Here is a 15,180-nt window from a genome sequence, read left to right as displayed (position 1 = left end):
AGAATCAGTCTCTTCCTTTGTGGTCCAGTGGCATAGTCCTGAAACCACAGGGGAGACATACAGCCCCAGTGAGTACTTGCTCTGTTTGCTGTTACTGTGTGATTTCAGACTCCCTTCTTAACCTCTCTGAGCCTGTTCTTCATCCATAACTGGGGCCCCACAGCCGTCCTTGAAGTGTTGGGACTGTGAGGATTAGACGAAGGAGTTAGCGTTGTAGGCACAAAGCGGGTAGTGGAGCCACCACAGCAATTTTCAACCTTGCAATTATTTCAACAAGTGTGACTGAGGACCTCCTATCTGGCTAGAACCATTGGCAGAAAATGGAGACACAGAAAGATTCCAGGTCTTTAAAGCAGCTTGCATCAAGTAGAAGACACAGTCTTAGATTGTGCGCAGTGCGTGATGTGTAAGCGACTTGCAGATACACAGCCCAACACAGAGGACATGAACGGACAGACCAGCCGAGTCTATGTCTCTTCCCGCCGACCTGGAGCGGCTTCCTCGTGTCACCAAGTTGTGATGCACCAACGTCCTAGCAGGCGCTCAAGCAGGTTCCAGGCCAGGTTTGGACTTTGCTTAACACATAAACCCACCCTGCGGGGGGGCATGGGGTCTTAGGCATGTGTGACACAAATAGACACTCACTGAATGTGACCTTCATGAGTGATCCGTGTGTGTGTGTGTGTGTGTGTGTGATACCCACTGACTATCCTCATAACCTTAACAGGAGAGGAATTCGTGCATTCTTCAGACATAATAAAATGTACTTGGTCGACTGACATTTTCGAGGGCACAGCAAAGCCACTCTCAACCTCAGCAGGCCAGATCAGCGTCCACCATGGAGACAGCACCCCTGTGTCACAGGCCCCTGTCCCAGCCCTTTGGAACCAGTCTGGGGACCACCAGTCATGGGACCACAGCCACGGTGCCTCCAAAGCTAGAGCTGGGCTCTTGTCCCAACAGCCCCGTGCTCAGCTGGCCTGGGAGAGGCAGCTGTGACTTCTCCCTGATGGGAAATGACAGCAATTTGACCAGTGTTTACAGGTCAGAAAGGCCAAAAGCTAGAACTTGTGTTGCTCTTGACAGTCACCTGGAATTACAAACCTTCGTGGAATCTGAACACACTTCCTGCATCAGTGTTTCGTAACAACTTAGTGTTCAGACCAGGTGCTCCGTTTCCTTGAGGTCTGAGGGGGTTTTTCCCTAAAGAGCTCTAAAAATGGGAGTGTTGCAATTGAAAGTTTTATTTCTAGAAGAAAAGCAAAAAAAATAATAATACATTCAATTGACTAACAGGTATTTATTAAGTACCTGCTGCATGCCAGGGGCCACTGACAGACGCAGAGACGTCCAGTGGGCCCAGTGTGGTCGCCGTCCTCAAAGACGATCCAGATGGGGAGACGGGAAGGAGGAGGGGGTGGGGGAGACTTCCCATGGGTCTTGGATAACTGCTGTTTGGGGCAAATGGACACTCAGTGAGCTTGGATAGAGTGTCTGCCAGGGGTCTGCTTGTTTACTTGGGTTATCGGGTCTCCTACGGGAATTAGTAAAATTCAAAGCCTTCCCTCCAGCGCCCCATCCCTTAGTGACAACCAGCACATGGCAGACGCGCAATGGTGCTCCCATCCACGTGCCCTGCAGCCCGTGTGGCCTCTGGGCTCGGTCTCTGTGCTCAGCGGTGGGTCCACAGGCAGGACTTCAGTGATGGTAGAGCGTCCTGTCCTCGGCTGCGAGGCAGGGCCACCTCGAGGGCCCTGGGAGCCCCATGTCGCCCTTTAGCCAGATCCTCGGGCCTGCCGTCCTTGGGCCAGAGCAAAGCCTGAGAAGAGGAACATTTTCTTGGTTGGCTCTGGCGCTGGGAGCTGGAAGGAAGCCACCTGAACTTGGCCCGTGCCACTGTCCCAGCCGCCTGACCCCCGTCTGTCAGGATGTGCCCACCCAGGGCAGCTCTGTGGGCGGGGTTGAAGGTCCGTGCGGGAAGCCAGGGTGAGGCAGGCACACTGTTGAGAGAGTGGGTGGATTAAGGTATTTCTGTGGATAAACGGGTCTACTTGGAGCAAACTCGTGTCACCTCCTTAGTTCTCCACACCACTGGCCTTAACTCAAAAGGAAATCATCTCCGGTTCTGCCCGCATGCCTTTCCCAGCAGGAGACTGGGCAGAGACATCACTTCAGCTCTTGTGGGCCTCGCCAGACTCCACCAGAGAGAACGACCTCCTCCTTCTGAAGCCTGCTTTCTGTTGTCCAGCCGTCACCTCGTCACAGACCTGTGAGGTGCAGGGGAGGGCGGCCTCCATGCGGCTCCTGTCTCTGAAGGCCAAGGTCCACGCCCCATAAACGGGTAGACCAGCGCTGCGTGGTGGGAAGGGTGCTCCCCCAGCATCCGTGCTTTGGCAGGAGTGTCACCATTCTTTCGTGGAAACCCTAGAGCTGCCTTCCTCTCTGCATTTGCCGTATCTTTTGCCATATCCTCTCCCATCGCTTCCAGCAAGTTCCCTCATTTCTCAATTTGAAGGTCCTGCCGGGTCTTCTCTGCTCACTCCCACCCCTGGCCTGGACCCTCAGCCCCTAGGCCTCCCATCTTCCCACTTCCAGCTCCTGTCCTTTGAGCCAGCCCTGCTCCTGCCCCGCCACGCTGACCCATCTCAACCCCTCTGGCTTCTCCCAACCTGTCCCTCCACTCGACCCGGAGGGCGACCTCATGCTCGCTGCTCCTCCCACCTTCCGTCTTCACTCGTTTGGTTCCCGTCTGAAATGCCTCTCCTGCCACCCGGCACTGGGACTGTTCCAGCTCAGGCTGGAAGGCGTCTTGGCTGGCAGGTTGCGTGGGAAATTCGGAAGTGGCTGGGCTGGTGACTGGATCTCTCACAGCCTGGAGAGTCTAGCTACGTCCGAATTATTGTTCAAAGGAGAAGGCGACTGGCATTTATGAGATGCTCGACTGGTGCTGTGCTGGGTTTAGTTATACCACCTCAGAAGTTTTTAGAGTTTAATATGCTTTTCAAATTTTTTTGCATTTTTAAAGAGAATTATGCAATATTCCGCCCATCTGCTTTTTCAATTAAGAACAGGAATATGATGCTATTTTAGTGTACCACCTTAAACGAAAAAATAGTTTTGATTCTGTGTTATAATAACAGAGAAATAGACAGAGACGCAAAAACAGTAACAGAAACAGTGAAACCAGAGAGAATGAAAAGCTAAAGACCCAGATACGTGGAGACAGAGAGAGAGATGCACGATGTAGCCATCTGCTAATTGGGCTGTTGCTAAAGAGATTCCACTCAGTTTCACAAGCGCAGCCATTGGTGTCCCGCCCTGCCCTGCAGGTGCAGCCGGGGGCACGACGGCAGACTGTGCCCTTCTGTTTCCAGTCAGGGCACCTGGGTGGCACTGGCCCGTGTGTGAACGACTGAGCGTGTGCCACCACCTCCCTGGAGGCCTGTCCCCTCTGAGCTTCCCGGGAATCACCCCTCCATCTGTCAGGTGAGGACACGGGGTGTAAACCCACATCCTCGGTACTGGCAGGACGCTGCACCTCATACGCTTTGTGGACTCGCCCTAGAACTTCTGTGTTGGAAAAATGTACACAAATTTCAAACTTCTACAGAAACGAATATTTGAAATACACACCAGGACGCAGTACGTTGGCCAAGCATCGCTTTCCTTAAACACACAGAAGGGAATTTCTTTCCAAACAAACCTTTGGGTCACATGTTTTTTTCCAACTCTGAGGAGAATCCTGGGGGAGGACTGTCTTCTTTAGTCGCCTCTGGGTGACCGAGGCTTCCCCTGGGTGCCTCTAACGAGCAGCCGGTGGAGGGTGCTCCTGACTGACAAGCAGCCGGAGTTCCCTTTCCTCTCGTATAGGCGGCTCCAGACATACGTCCCACGTCGCAGCAAAGTTGCACATTGAGAAGCGTTCCTGGCTGGGCCTTCTTTCTCCCCCGTTTTCCGGTCTCAGAGCCTGAATCTCTGCTTCAGGACTCAGGAAGGCTGTGGGTTTGTTGGTGCTGAAAAGAAAACATCCCAGCAAATTCTGTGCGAGCTTTTTTCTTTGGTACATCACAGACAGGAGCTGCCTGAGACTGAAGGATATTTTTTAAGGGGAGCAGGAAAGAGGCAAACCCAGCGTTTTAGAAGCCCATGGAGTCATTCGCATCAGGCTACACTCGGAGAGCAGAGACCGCCTAAAAGTGGTGTCCTCGGCCGTGAGTGCGTGTCCACCGCCGTGAGTGTGTGTCCACCAACATGAGCATGTGTCCACCGACGTGAGCTCCCCGCCTCTGAGACCTGCAGGCGCTGGCACCAGGCTGGAAGCTGCCCTGCTGTCTGTATGACATGACCGCTCACGATTCGGCTCTGACGTTCTCTTACTTCTCTTCCTGAAGCACAGCCCTAGATTGTAGGGTGTCTGACCTCGTGCAGCATGGCTGTCCACACTTCTCAGCATTCACTTACCAGTGTTACCTATGGAGTCCTAGCATCGGGGGCACCTGAGTGTGTGGAAAGAACTGGAACCTAGGAGGTGGCCAGCCAGCAGCAAGGCCACGTCTCACGGACACACTCAAGTGATCCACGCCCGGAGGGAGCGAGCGCAGCCCTTCAGGAGGGCCGAGACATCGGGGGTGTTTCCTCCTTGGTCTGGACGTTCTTCCTTATCTGGCGCAAGTTCACGGTCATTGTGCGATAGGCAACGGCAGGTTGGCTCGTGCTGGGGTTGCAATCATCTGAAATCCAGGGCCTTTTCTGCAAGGACGGCAGTTAACCCAGGACCCCCAAGCCCCCGCCCATCCTCACTCACAGGCTTTTACATTCATCTCTAATGAACTGCTCCTTGTTCAAAATCAAGAAGATTTTGATTCCTGGTTCACCGTAGCACCTCCCCCCTCAGCTTTTCTTCATCTGCATATTTCATAAACAAGTTTTACGTGTCTTCAAGTGATTGACAAAAAAACACATTCAACAGGATGAGTACGGGCGCTGCCCTATGGAGACCTCCCTCACGCTGCCACAGATCATTGAAGGAACCTGCCGTGGCTGTTCTGTGAACTGAAGCTTTGCCTAGAGCCCTGCTGTGCAGCCCAGGTGGGCAGGCGTCCTGGAGGCCCCAACAGTATTGCAAATGCTCCCCCAGCACTTGCGTCCCAGACTCAGAGTGAAATGCCGCAGAGGCGGTGTCTCCTTTGCATCCCATCAAGCCTGGAAGCCCTGTGTTATCAACTCCACATTGCAGTAGACGAGCCAGAGCTTAAGGAGGTGAAGTCAGTGGCCAGGGTCACCCTGGTGACCCCACAGAGGACCGCCCTCCGGCGAAATCCGAATCCGCCCTCAGCCCCACTCACCCCTCCTGAGGGCTCCTGTTGGCCTGTCCTTTGCAAAGAACTACTGCTGGCTGGGCAGAATTTCCCCCACGCTTTTTACTGCAAAAGCTTTAAAACGCTCAGGTTGAAACACTCGTTTGGTGAGTGCCTAAAGACCCACCCCCCAGACTCAGCAAGAGCCACTCCATATTTTGCCATTTTTGTGTGCTGTGTGTGTGCGCTTTATTTATTTTTTGGTTGAACTATTTCACAGTGAGTTTCAGGCATCAAGACTTCTAAATGCTTTAGCCTGTGTCTCCTAAAAAATAAGGACATTCTCCTGCATAACTGTGACCCCACTGTTATAAGAGAAAATGAACAATATCCCCTAATATCATCTAATTCTGGTCCCTCTTGAGGGTTCCCATGTTCCAATCATGTCCTTTAGCACCGTTGTTTGTTTATTTTTTAACCAGATGCAATCAGGGTTCTAACTGCAGTTTGGTTTTACGTCTGTTTGATTTTTTTAATTTTAAACTCCCCCCACTTGTGTTCTAACATGACTCGTCCCTAACAAAGCTGCTCTTCTCCTGGTGGTCACCACTCCCTCTCTGCATCTCCTCAAACTGCCCTGGGAGGAGTCTTACCTTTGTGCAGGTCTGTGGGAAGCTCACCTGCCTGCTTTCCAGACCTGCTCTTTTTCCCTGTTCTGTTCATGCCCAGGGACACTCTGAGGCTGAACCAGCGTGGCCAGTCTCCACATCCCCACGCTGAGGGGACAGGCCGGCGTGCATCTGCGGCCACTCTTGCAAGACTGGTAAAACCCTGATCTGGTCCACCTGGCCGGTGGTGAGAACCTCGACAGTGAATGCTGTCCCACCAGCCAGCAGCTGCCTAACTCTGTCTTCTCCATTCTTAGAGCTGGCCAGGGCAAATGGTAATTGAACAGGTTTTCTCTTGGTTATCTGTTAAAATGATTTCAGCTCCATCAGGCAGAGGTTTCCTACCTGGTAAGATCTTTTGCTTTAACAAACACAGCTAAGGACTCTTCTCCTCTGTATTTTGCACCGCCAACCTGCTGGGGTGCCAGCCTCTCTGGTGCCCTTCTCACAAGTTGCGGGCCCCTCGTCTGTGTCCATCCTTTGTCAGATAGCCCCTTCCATCTTCTGTACGTGACTTTCTAAATTGTGAACCACGCCAGCTTCTTTGTTTCTCCTTTTCTTACTTGGGATATTTACACTTGTGTCATCATAACTCTGATTTTTAGGGTTTCCCATCTCCTTTTGGCTGGGCTCCCTTCTAGTGTCTCTGGAACAAAATTCTCTCATCTGGTTATATATTAAATGCCCAGCATTCTCTTTCTTGGCAACCAAAAACTTTAAGATGATTTGGCCACTTTTCTCTCACAGTTATCCTCAAGTTAGCAATTTTTTCCTTATGGGAGTTCAATTCAGATGGATAGCAATACCAGTTGCTGACTTAGACTTCCAGGACATCAAGTTTTAGCAGGAAAATCGGAATTTACAAGCTGTGCTTCCTGTTCCTAACCCCGCTCCCCATCCTTGTTCTTCCTACCACTTCTCATCATTCACTTCACTCCACTTTGCCTGGAGCAGCTATACTTCCTAGCAGATGAGGCTGCCAAAAGATGTCCAGTTGGTGTGGTCTTTGCCCACAATGATGCAGATCTCGCCCGGCGGTGTCTTCTAGAACTGGACCAGGAGAGTGTCGTCCGCACGGCCACCTGGTCTGTAACAGGCAGTGGCTGGGATCACAGGTCCACGTTTGCCCTGTGAGAGACCCTGAGGCTCTGACAGATTACACTTTGTCCTTCTGCTGGGTGTGGACACAGAATAGCGCCCCAAGATGCCCATGTCCCTGTGCTGGAGTCTGTGAATGTGTCACCTTATGTGACAAAGGTGAATCAAGGTTGCAGATGGAACTAGATTGCTGATGAAAGGACCTCAAATTAGGGAGAATATCCTGGATGATCATAAGAGTGGTCTATGAAAGAGGGAGGCAGGAGAGCAGGCCGACGCTGCCATGTGAGGAGGACGGGACGGCCCTACAGGGGAGGGGCCGCCAGCCAGGAACGCGGGCAGCATCTAGAAGCTGGAAAAGGCAGGAGATGGATTCTCTCCTGAGCCTCCAGACGAAGCAGCACGGCTGACACCAGTGCAGATCCACTTCAGACAGCTGCAGAACCGTGAGGTGATAAACAACGTGGGCCACTAGATCTGTGGAAGTTGGTTACAGCAGCCACAGGAAGCTCGGACTCCGAGGGTACAGACGCACACTGGCAGGCGCGAGCAGAGTCGGCCCCGGCTGCGTCCGCCAGGGACCGGCTCTCTCACCTGGCTGTGCATCCACACACCGTCATCTCTGCCCTAACTGTCAGAAAGTCATCATGAAAACATTCGTTTTTGTGAAAAAACGCACTGGCAATAAGGTCAACTGCTGGCCTTGTGATGGGAATGAGGAAACAGGGAAGCCGGCCAGCACAGCTGCTTCTCAGCACAGACAGCAGCCTTCTCAGTTGCTTCAGGCCTCTGAGCGTCCAGACAGACTTCTCAAGGGCTAACAGCGTTACCAGACTTTCTGGCTACACTTGTGCATCTGACAGGAGAGGAGGGGTTATCTGCTGACAGAATGCCGAGCGCCAAGGGGTTCAAGAAGCTTCCAGCACGTCCCTTAGAGCAGAAGGCACCCCCTCCTTCCTCAGCTGGGGGCTCTCCCTTCTCATCCATCTTGAACCCGTGCCCCCGCCCTGACTTCGTGCGGGTGGAACAGCACCCGCCTCGAGGCTGCAGTGCGCCCTGCCCCTTCTGAGCTTTCTCCTTTCCACTGAGATCAGCTCCCCTTGCTGTCATGGTCCTGTGCCTGCCCACGAGGCCCAGGGACACCGCGAGGCTGCCTCTCCATCTGAGTGGAGGTGCCTGGCCACAGGTGCACGTGAGGTGTTGTCCCCACTGTTTTCCTGCTCCTCCCTCCCCAGGACCTCTGTGCCTCACTTCAACGCCACTCCCCTTCTGGGCCATGTACACCATTTGTTCTGCAGGCTGTTCGGGCGTTCCTCCCACCTGCCCATCATGGTTAATTGGCAAGTTTCCTGCCAAATTTTCTTCCTTCGCTTTTCCAGAACCATCCTAGTTGGCAAAGCCTGTTCTCAGACACCATTCCAAAGGGTCAGGGGTCACTTCCAGCCACCTGGGTCCCCTTCAAATGTCACAACCGTCTGTCCCCACAACAGGCTTTAATCTCCTCCATCGGCACAGATGTAGGCCAGGATACTTTTCTGGTGACATCATGTGTTCTCAACAAAACACAAACTTTTATCTGTTTTGTTTAAATGCGTGAGTTGCCCCCATGTGGGGTCCTTGGAGGCTGTCCTCTTGCCGTCCCCGTGTCTTGCACCTCCTTGTCTCAGCCGCTGTGGGAGGCAGCCCCTTGCGTAGCATAGACTCCTTGTCAGTGTTGTTGACTGACGGTGTCTCCGTAGAACCGTGCGGATGGGCGGTTTGCTTGGTTGGTGTATGCACCTTATTATGCAGAATCGTTCATGTGCTTGTGGACACAATTACTGCCAGCAAGCTTTGCCCCGCTACTCCCCTCCTCACTTTGCCCTCTGTGTGACAATGGCACCCTGGTGTCACCTCTGTGCATGCTAGGACTGTAAGGTGACTGTCCGGGAGCACCCTTTCCACTTACTCAGCAGGGTTGGTTGAGGTTCTGGGGGTGCCGACCCCTGTCTCAGGCCCGAGTTCACAGGAGCGACCTCTTGTTAATCTGCCGATTTTCTCATAGAAAGCTTATTGTTTAGCTGGTAGGAAAATTCAATGGTCTAGTTTAGAAGAGATGAGGACACTGGAAGAGGCTAGGTGACTTGGTAAAAGGCAAACAGGTACGTGGTGAGAAAGCCAGGAACCCGGCTCAGGTGTGTGTCCCAGGCAACACAGGCCGGGCTGAAACAGCAGAAATTAATTGTCCCGATTCTGGCACTGGCGGGGTTGGGTCCCCCCCAGGTGCTGAGGGAACATCTGCTCCACCCTCTCTCCTCAGCTTGCGGACGCTGTCTTCTCCCTGGGCCCTCACATCGTCCTCCTCTGCGTCTGTCTCTGTGTCCAAACTTCCCCTTTAATAAGGACAGCAGTAGTGTCGGATTAGGGCCCAGGTGACCTCGTTTCAGCCTGATCACCTCTGAACAGACCCCATCTCCAAACAAGGTCACACCCAAGGTGCTGGGGTTAGGACTCCAATGGGTCTTTTGTGGGGGTACACAATTCAACCTTTGACACAAGGTGCCTCCAGACAGCTCGGGGGCCAGGTGGGTGGGGCCAGGCCACTGGCCCCCAAAACCTCTGGAGTCAGCTCCTGCCTGCGCCCTGCTCAGTGCACAGCATGCCAGGGTGTGCCTTTTCCACACGAGTGTGCAGCCGTGAGGTGAGCGTGCAGTTACAGCGGCCACCAGCTGTGATGCACCCGCCTGTCATTCACCTGCCTAGCTAGTCAGCAATCCTATTTTGGGATTGCTTTTTGAGAGATCTGCAGAGATGCTGGTGAAAGTATTTAAGAAACAAGATGTGAGACCAAGCCTTGTGACCACATTTCAGGCCACTGGTGCGATGCCAAGACATGCTCTTGGCATGTTTGGAGCCGGGAAGCCAGCATGAGCCCCTGTGTTGTGTGATGGCTCTCCCACAGGCAGCAAGCTTCCTGGGTGGGTGAATGGGACCATCTCCCTTTCATGTAGGACGGTGTTCTGAATCTGGGACCTCAGCCGCCCCAGTTTGCCCAAGTGCAGCACTGTGTTCTGACCCAAGGAGGCACCGAACCGTGTTGCTTTTCTTCTTAAAAGTTTGATGATCCTAATAGTTTGAGCTATGAGTTTCCAAAAAGCTTAGTAAGAGCAGAACACCTGCCTACTGACGGACCGAGGAAGGGACACTTACAGAAAGAAGCCTGAGCCAGCCTTCTTTCTAAAGAGAACTCCCCACTCAGAGCTAGTGTGTTTCATGAGCACACTGTTGTCTTCAGGTTTCCAGATCTGCAAAGAAACAGGACGTCTATTTAGCTTCTCAGAGTCTTGAAACGAACATAGTGTAAAAATGTATTGCTTTCCCTCAACTCTGACAAGTTCAAAACAATAAAGACGTTTCTCTGTGTAATTGGCCAGAATCATTAGACCAGCACTAACAGCTGGTGGACTGATGGTGGTCGGGGATTTCAGGCTGTGTTTGCAGTATACTAACCCATCAACGGACCTGTGAATCGGAGAAGGAGCTGGTGGTCACTGATGCCGTTTGTTGAGCATATCCCAGTGCACGGGCTTCATTAAAGACCCAGTCCCTGACCCTCCAGAACAATGCTGACCCTCACCAGACACACCCCACATTTCCACTAGCCACACCACCAAAGTGAAGAAAATGGCATCCAGCTAGCATCGTGGTGTAATCTAAATCTTAACAGAAAATTGAGACAGCTGGAGAGCCCCAAGAGAACATTTGGCAGACCACTTGGATGAAGAAATTCCCTTGTCAAGTACCAGAGTCAGCTAGTGACTTCTACAGATGCCTAATTTGCGTTACTGTCAGCAACATCAAGGAACGCATCGGCTAGTGAGTGAAGACTGCTGGCCCGTATATGTCAGTTCACTTAGATGGGTGGGAATAACACAACCAGGAAGCCTAAGGAGACACTCTCCTTAGAGAGCCATGTTACAAGACGCCGTTACGTCCCTGCACACTGTGTGTCCACACACTCTCCTTCGGCGGCTCGGGGGACATGGGGAGGTTCTAGATGATGGCGCATGTTAGAAGGAATCCATCAGGGATTAAGCTGCAGTGTCCGCCAGAGGACCCTCGTTTGGCTGTCTTCAAGGGTTCCAACCCTAGGGACAGTCAAGAAGGGACTCTACAACTTGTTTCTTCTGTTGGCATTTATGACAATCATTCTGTATTTACTGACAACACAATGTACCATAAATAAGCTTCCCCCGTTCAGCTGACTATTAATCATTTAGGTATGTTTCTATCTGTAATCTTGAATTTGTTCCTAAATTCCTTGCTGTGTGCCAGGCATTACAGTGAGCGCTTTATAAACGCCATTTATCACAACAGCCCTATTAGCTAGATATCATTATCCAAGGTTTGGGTGACAAATCTGACACTTTAAAATATTGAATATTTTACTCAAGTATCACTTGGCTAGTAGGTGGCAAGGCTAGGATTCAAGCCCTGGGCTCTTAGCAGTGTTCCAGGAAGAAGGAGGGTGATGTATGTGAAACTACATTTAGAACAGATAGAGGCTGGAGGAATTTGAAATATTGTTCCTGAACAAGGTGGCAGTGCATCCTAACTGCTTCAGGAGTTCAGAATAGAAACACGCTCGGCAGTTTAATGCAACAACTATCTTCTTAATAGGTGTTTTTCTCCTTCCCTCCTTGATAAAACTTATGATTGTGGCTCGTCTTAGAGGAAAATAACCGAGTTATAGGACCAGATGCAGACAGGAAGACTCTGCCTGAATTTCCCTGTTTTCCTGGCTTCTACGTGAGGTCTCAGACTAAGATCTTAAAGAACACACCCCCTTCTTAATCAAAATGTAAGTGCGAGGTTGTTAAAAATTCTCGCTCTGTGGTTGAGGTCAGCATGTTATATTTGCTCCCAAGGCTAGGCGGGTGTGTTTATTCTGGCAATGAGGGGAACAACATTCAGTCAGTTGAGCACAGGCGAGAGGGAGGATTATTTGCCCACGAGCCTGGCCCTGGCTTCACCTCCACCTCACTTGTTGACCTTGATTGAATTGCATAATCCTGCCAGGTCACCCTGCCCTCCCTTTGTGGTACAGAGAATAAAGACAGCCATACTCAGAACTTGACGTCATCTCATGGGCTCCATAACATCTCTGTAAAAAAAAGATGAACGAAAGAAATGAACCACAAAATAGCTGAGAGATTTGCCCAGCAAGGTGGAGTATCCACTGGACCATCTTTGCTTTGGGTGTCTACACTCCACTTACTCTGGCCGGTGTCCCTCTGGCCCTTCCAGGATGGCTCCACGCGTTTCAAATGGAGGTTCAAGATGGCCCAATACTAAAAACAAAATAAGTTCACTGTTAATTTTAAAACCAACATGCTGCCACAAAGTCAAATATGTGATGGAGGGTGCCAGAACTCTGAGGCTTTTGAAGCCCTTGTCCCAGACTTGGTGCTGTCTTTAAAAGGGTGGCCTCCAGGTAATGGTAGGCAGCTGAAACAGTGCTTCACAAGATGCTCGAGAGCCTGTGAGCTGTCCTCACAGCCAGCAGAGGCTCAGGTGCCCGGAATAGTTTGTCCCATTAACCATCAGAGCGCCAACCTCTTCGACTGCATTTTTATTTCACCGACACTCCCAAACTTACAAAGCATTTTCATAATTTTCCAACTAGAAAAATCCAGCTGGCACTTCTTCCCTGATCCCCGTTGCTGGCAGGGCATGGCAGAGCGGTGCCATCCCCTTGGAGATGAGGGGACCCGGAGGCTCCCCAAGACTGTGCCTGTCAGCTCCACAGGAGGCCGCTTGGCTCTCTCGGGCACCTTCCCAGCGTGACCTCTGAAGCCAGGAGATTCTGGCCTCTGGTTCCTCTTCCCTGTCCCCCTGCCTCCCTTTCCCCAGAGACCCTGCTCTTTGTTAGGTTCTCAGACAATTAGGAGCCGTCCCAATTGCCACTACCACCACTGCCTGAAGTTGGTGTGCTAAGTGTTTACAATGAGGCAGGAGCCCCTCTAGAACCCTCCGGAAGCAGCAAGAAGGCCTGCTCTTTTGTTCCAGAATCCTTTATAAGCTGCAACAGTCAGCCCAGCGCATCGTGCAGGAAAGGGCGCCTGTTCCTGAGCCGCTCGTGGTCGACCCCACTCTGAAACTGGGCCTCTTAAACTCCGTTTTGGGTATTGTTTATAGCCTATTAGGGCATCAGAGTTGACCAGTTTTTCTGGTAAATTTCATTTCAATTTCCTGCCACTGCTTATTTTCACTCAAGAATAAATTTGTGCAGGAGCCCAATGCCCAGCGTGGGGTTTTTGTATCATTATTCATACCTTAGCTGGGCAGTTGAGCACGTACCGTCAAAATACCTTCAGAACATGCCCACAACATTCAGGTGCATGTGACGTGTGACTTGTGAACACACCATGCAGTGTATGAACTCTCTCCCCGTCTCTAGATGTTTCTCCTCTGTCTCGTCTCTGCTGGGAAAATGCTAAGATTAATATCTTAATAAGACGGATAGGATGGCGTCCAGTCCAGTAGCCAAGATTCCCCAGGTTCAATCAGTTATAGGATGTGCCAAGTTTCCCAAGCCCCAGAATTGTTTAAAAAAAAGTTAAATAAAATCTCCTAGAGAGACGAAAGAAACACAGACTGAGGCAGCATCTCCCTGTGTTGCATCTGCCCGAGCTGCTTTCAGGGCTGGGAGCCATTTCCTCCTGGTGGCCAGGCGTCTGTGTAAGTGGGGAGAGGCGGCCAACCTGCAGGGCGGCAGGAACGGGGCGAAAGGCTCATGAGGCTGAAAACCCTGCTGCCAAGGCTGCAGGCCAGGCTGTCATCATTTTCTCCGAAGAAAAGAAATAGGTGTCGTGCGGACCACCGAGAGGCATTCGCTGGAGCAAAGATTACAGAGCTGAGTGCTCTCTCAGGCTCCATGACTTTTGGTTTCCAAGAGCACCTTGCAGAGAACAGAGAGAAAGGCAGCTGCATCCCAGGGGCCCTGGAGGGACCAGGAGGGACTCTGGAGGGCGTCCCTCCACCCTCGACCCTGGGCGTTACCAGGCTGAGCCACGCACTGCCCTGCGCCCCATGGTCCCTCCTCGACTTTCCCCCAAGGGTCCCACTTTGAAAGTCCCTGAAAACAAGGGAAAAAGGGATGTCACCCTACACAGGAGGGTGGTTCTTCCAGGGCCAAAATCAAGACTAATTTGTGTATCAAACACACGAAGCTTTGACAAATCACGTGTCCTTTATCCCCACTGATGTGTCTGGTTTCCACATTCCACAAACTATTCTGCCTGTTTGAGGCACAATTTTAGGTCAGTGAGTCTCCACTCGTACATTCCTCCTCTGCTCCCTCCTGTCTGCATTTTCTTTTTCTCTTACTTTCCTTTTAAAACTAAATTCCCGTAATCTCAAGGATTTAACCATTTTTCAGCTGCAAAACTTTGTATATTGAGTGCTGGCCTATAGCCTAACATTCACGTTTGTGTTTATTTACTGTATGTTGCCCCACTTGTCTGTTATATTAAAGGCAGATACTACATAAAACCTTGGAATCTGAGCTTTACACGAGACTATCTAGGTTCCACCAAGTGAGACTTTCGGTTCCCGGCACACGGCTGATTCCCTGCCTCTCGTGCTGAAGGACCACACGCAGAGGAGGGACGGGAGCAGTCACGTTCAAGAGCCCCTCAGAGGGTCAGGCAGAGCCCCTGGAGGAGGACGGGGGCAGCGGCAGGCGGCCCAGGGGGGGTCCCTCCCGCCATCTCCGCAGAGGCCTGGGTGCTGCGGGCCACAAGCGCGTCTAACTCTGCTCTTGGGTTGCTTGCAGACGATCACTCCAGGATCCTGCTGAAATCAGAGAACAGCCACAGCAACTCCGACTACATCAACGCCAGCCCCATCGTGAGTACTGCCGCTTTGTCTGGGGTAGTGGGTACGCGACCGCCGCTGGAGCTCAGGGAACGTTTTCCGTGGAAAGCGAGTCCCTGCCCTTCTCAGGGTGACAAGCTTGTAACTAGCCTTAACCACTTGGGCTGGGCTGGGTCTGTGGGCCACTCCCTGGGACCCCTTCACCAGGCGCCAGCCTGTCCTGGGTCCCAGAATCTAGACGGTCCAACAGTAGCGACCTG

At 51.9% G+C, this 15,180-nt stretch overlaps 1 protein-coding gene across 5 annotated transcripts in view; it reads left to right on the top strand.

Moving 5' to 3' along the window:
- The window catches only part of PTPRN2 (protein tyrosine phosphatase receptor type N2), a 945,556-nt gene that overhangs the window by 880,729 nt on the left and 49,647 nt on the right, over positions 1 to 15,180 (top strand). For all 5 annotated transcript variants that reach the window (XM_044747547.2, XM_070516905.1, XM_070516912.1 and 2 more), the window contains one exon: positions 14,880 to 14,953. In XM_044747547.2, the coding sequence (XP_044603482.2) occupies positions 14,880 to 14,953 (74 nt within the window). The remainder of the gene's footprint in view (positions 1 to 14,879; positions 14,954 to 15,180) is intronic.

Source organism: Equus asinus, chromosome 1 (assembly GCF_041296235.1).
Source record: "Equus asinus isolate D_3611 breed Donkey chromosome 1, EquAss-T2T_v2, whole genome shotgun sequence".
NCBI lineage: Eukaryota > Metazoa > Chordata > Mammalia > Perissodactyla > Equidae > Equus > Equus asinus.
This window is presented reverse-complemented; position numbering and strand designations above follow the sequence as displayed.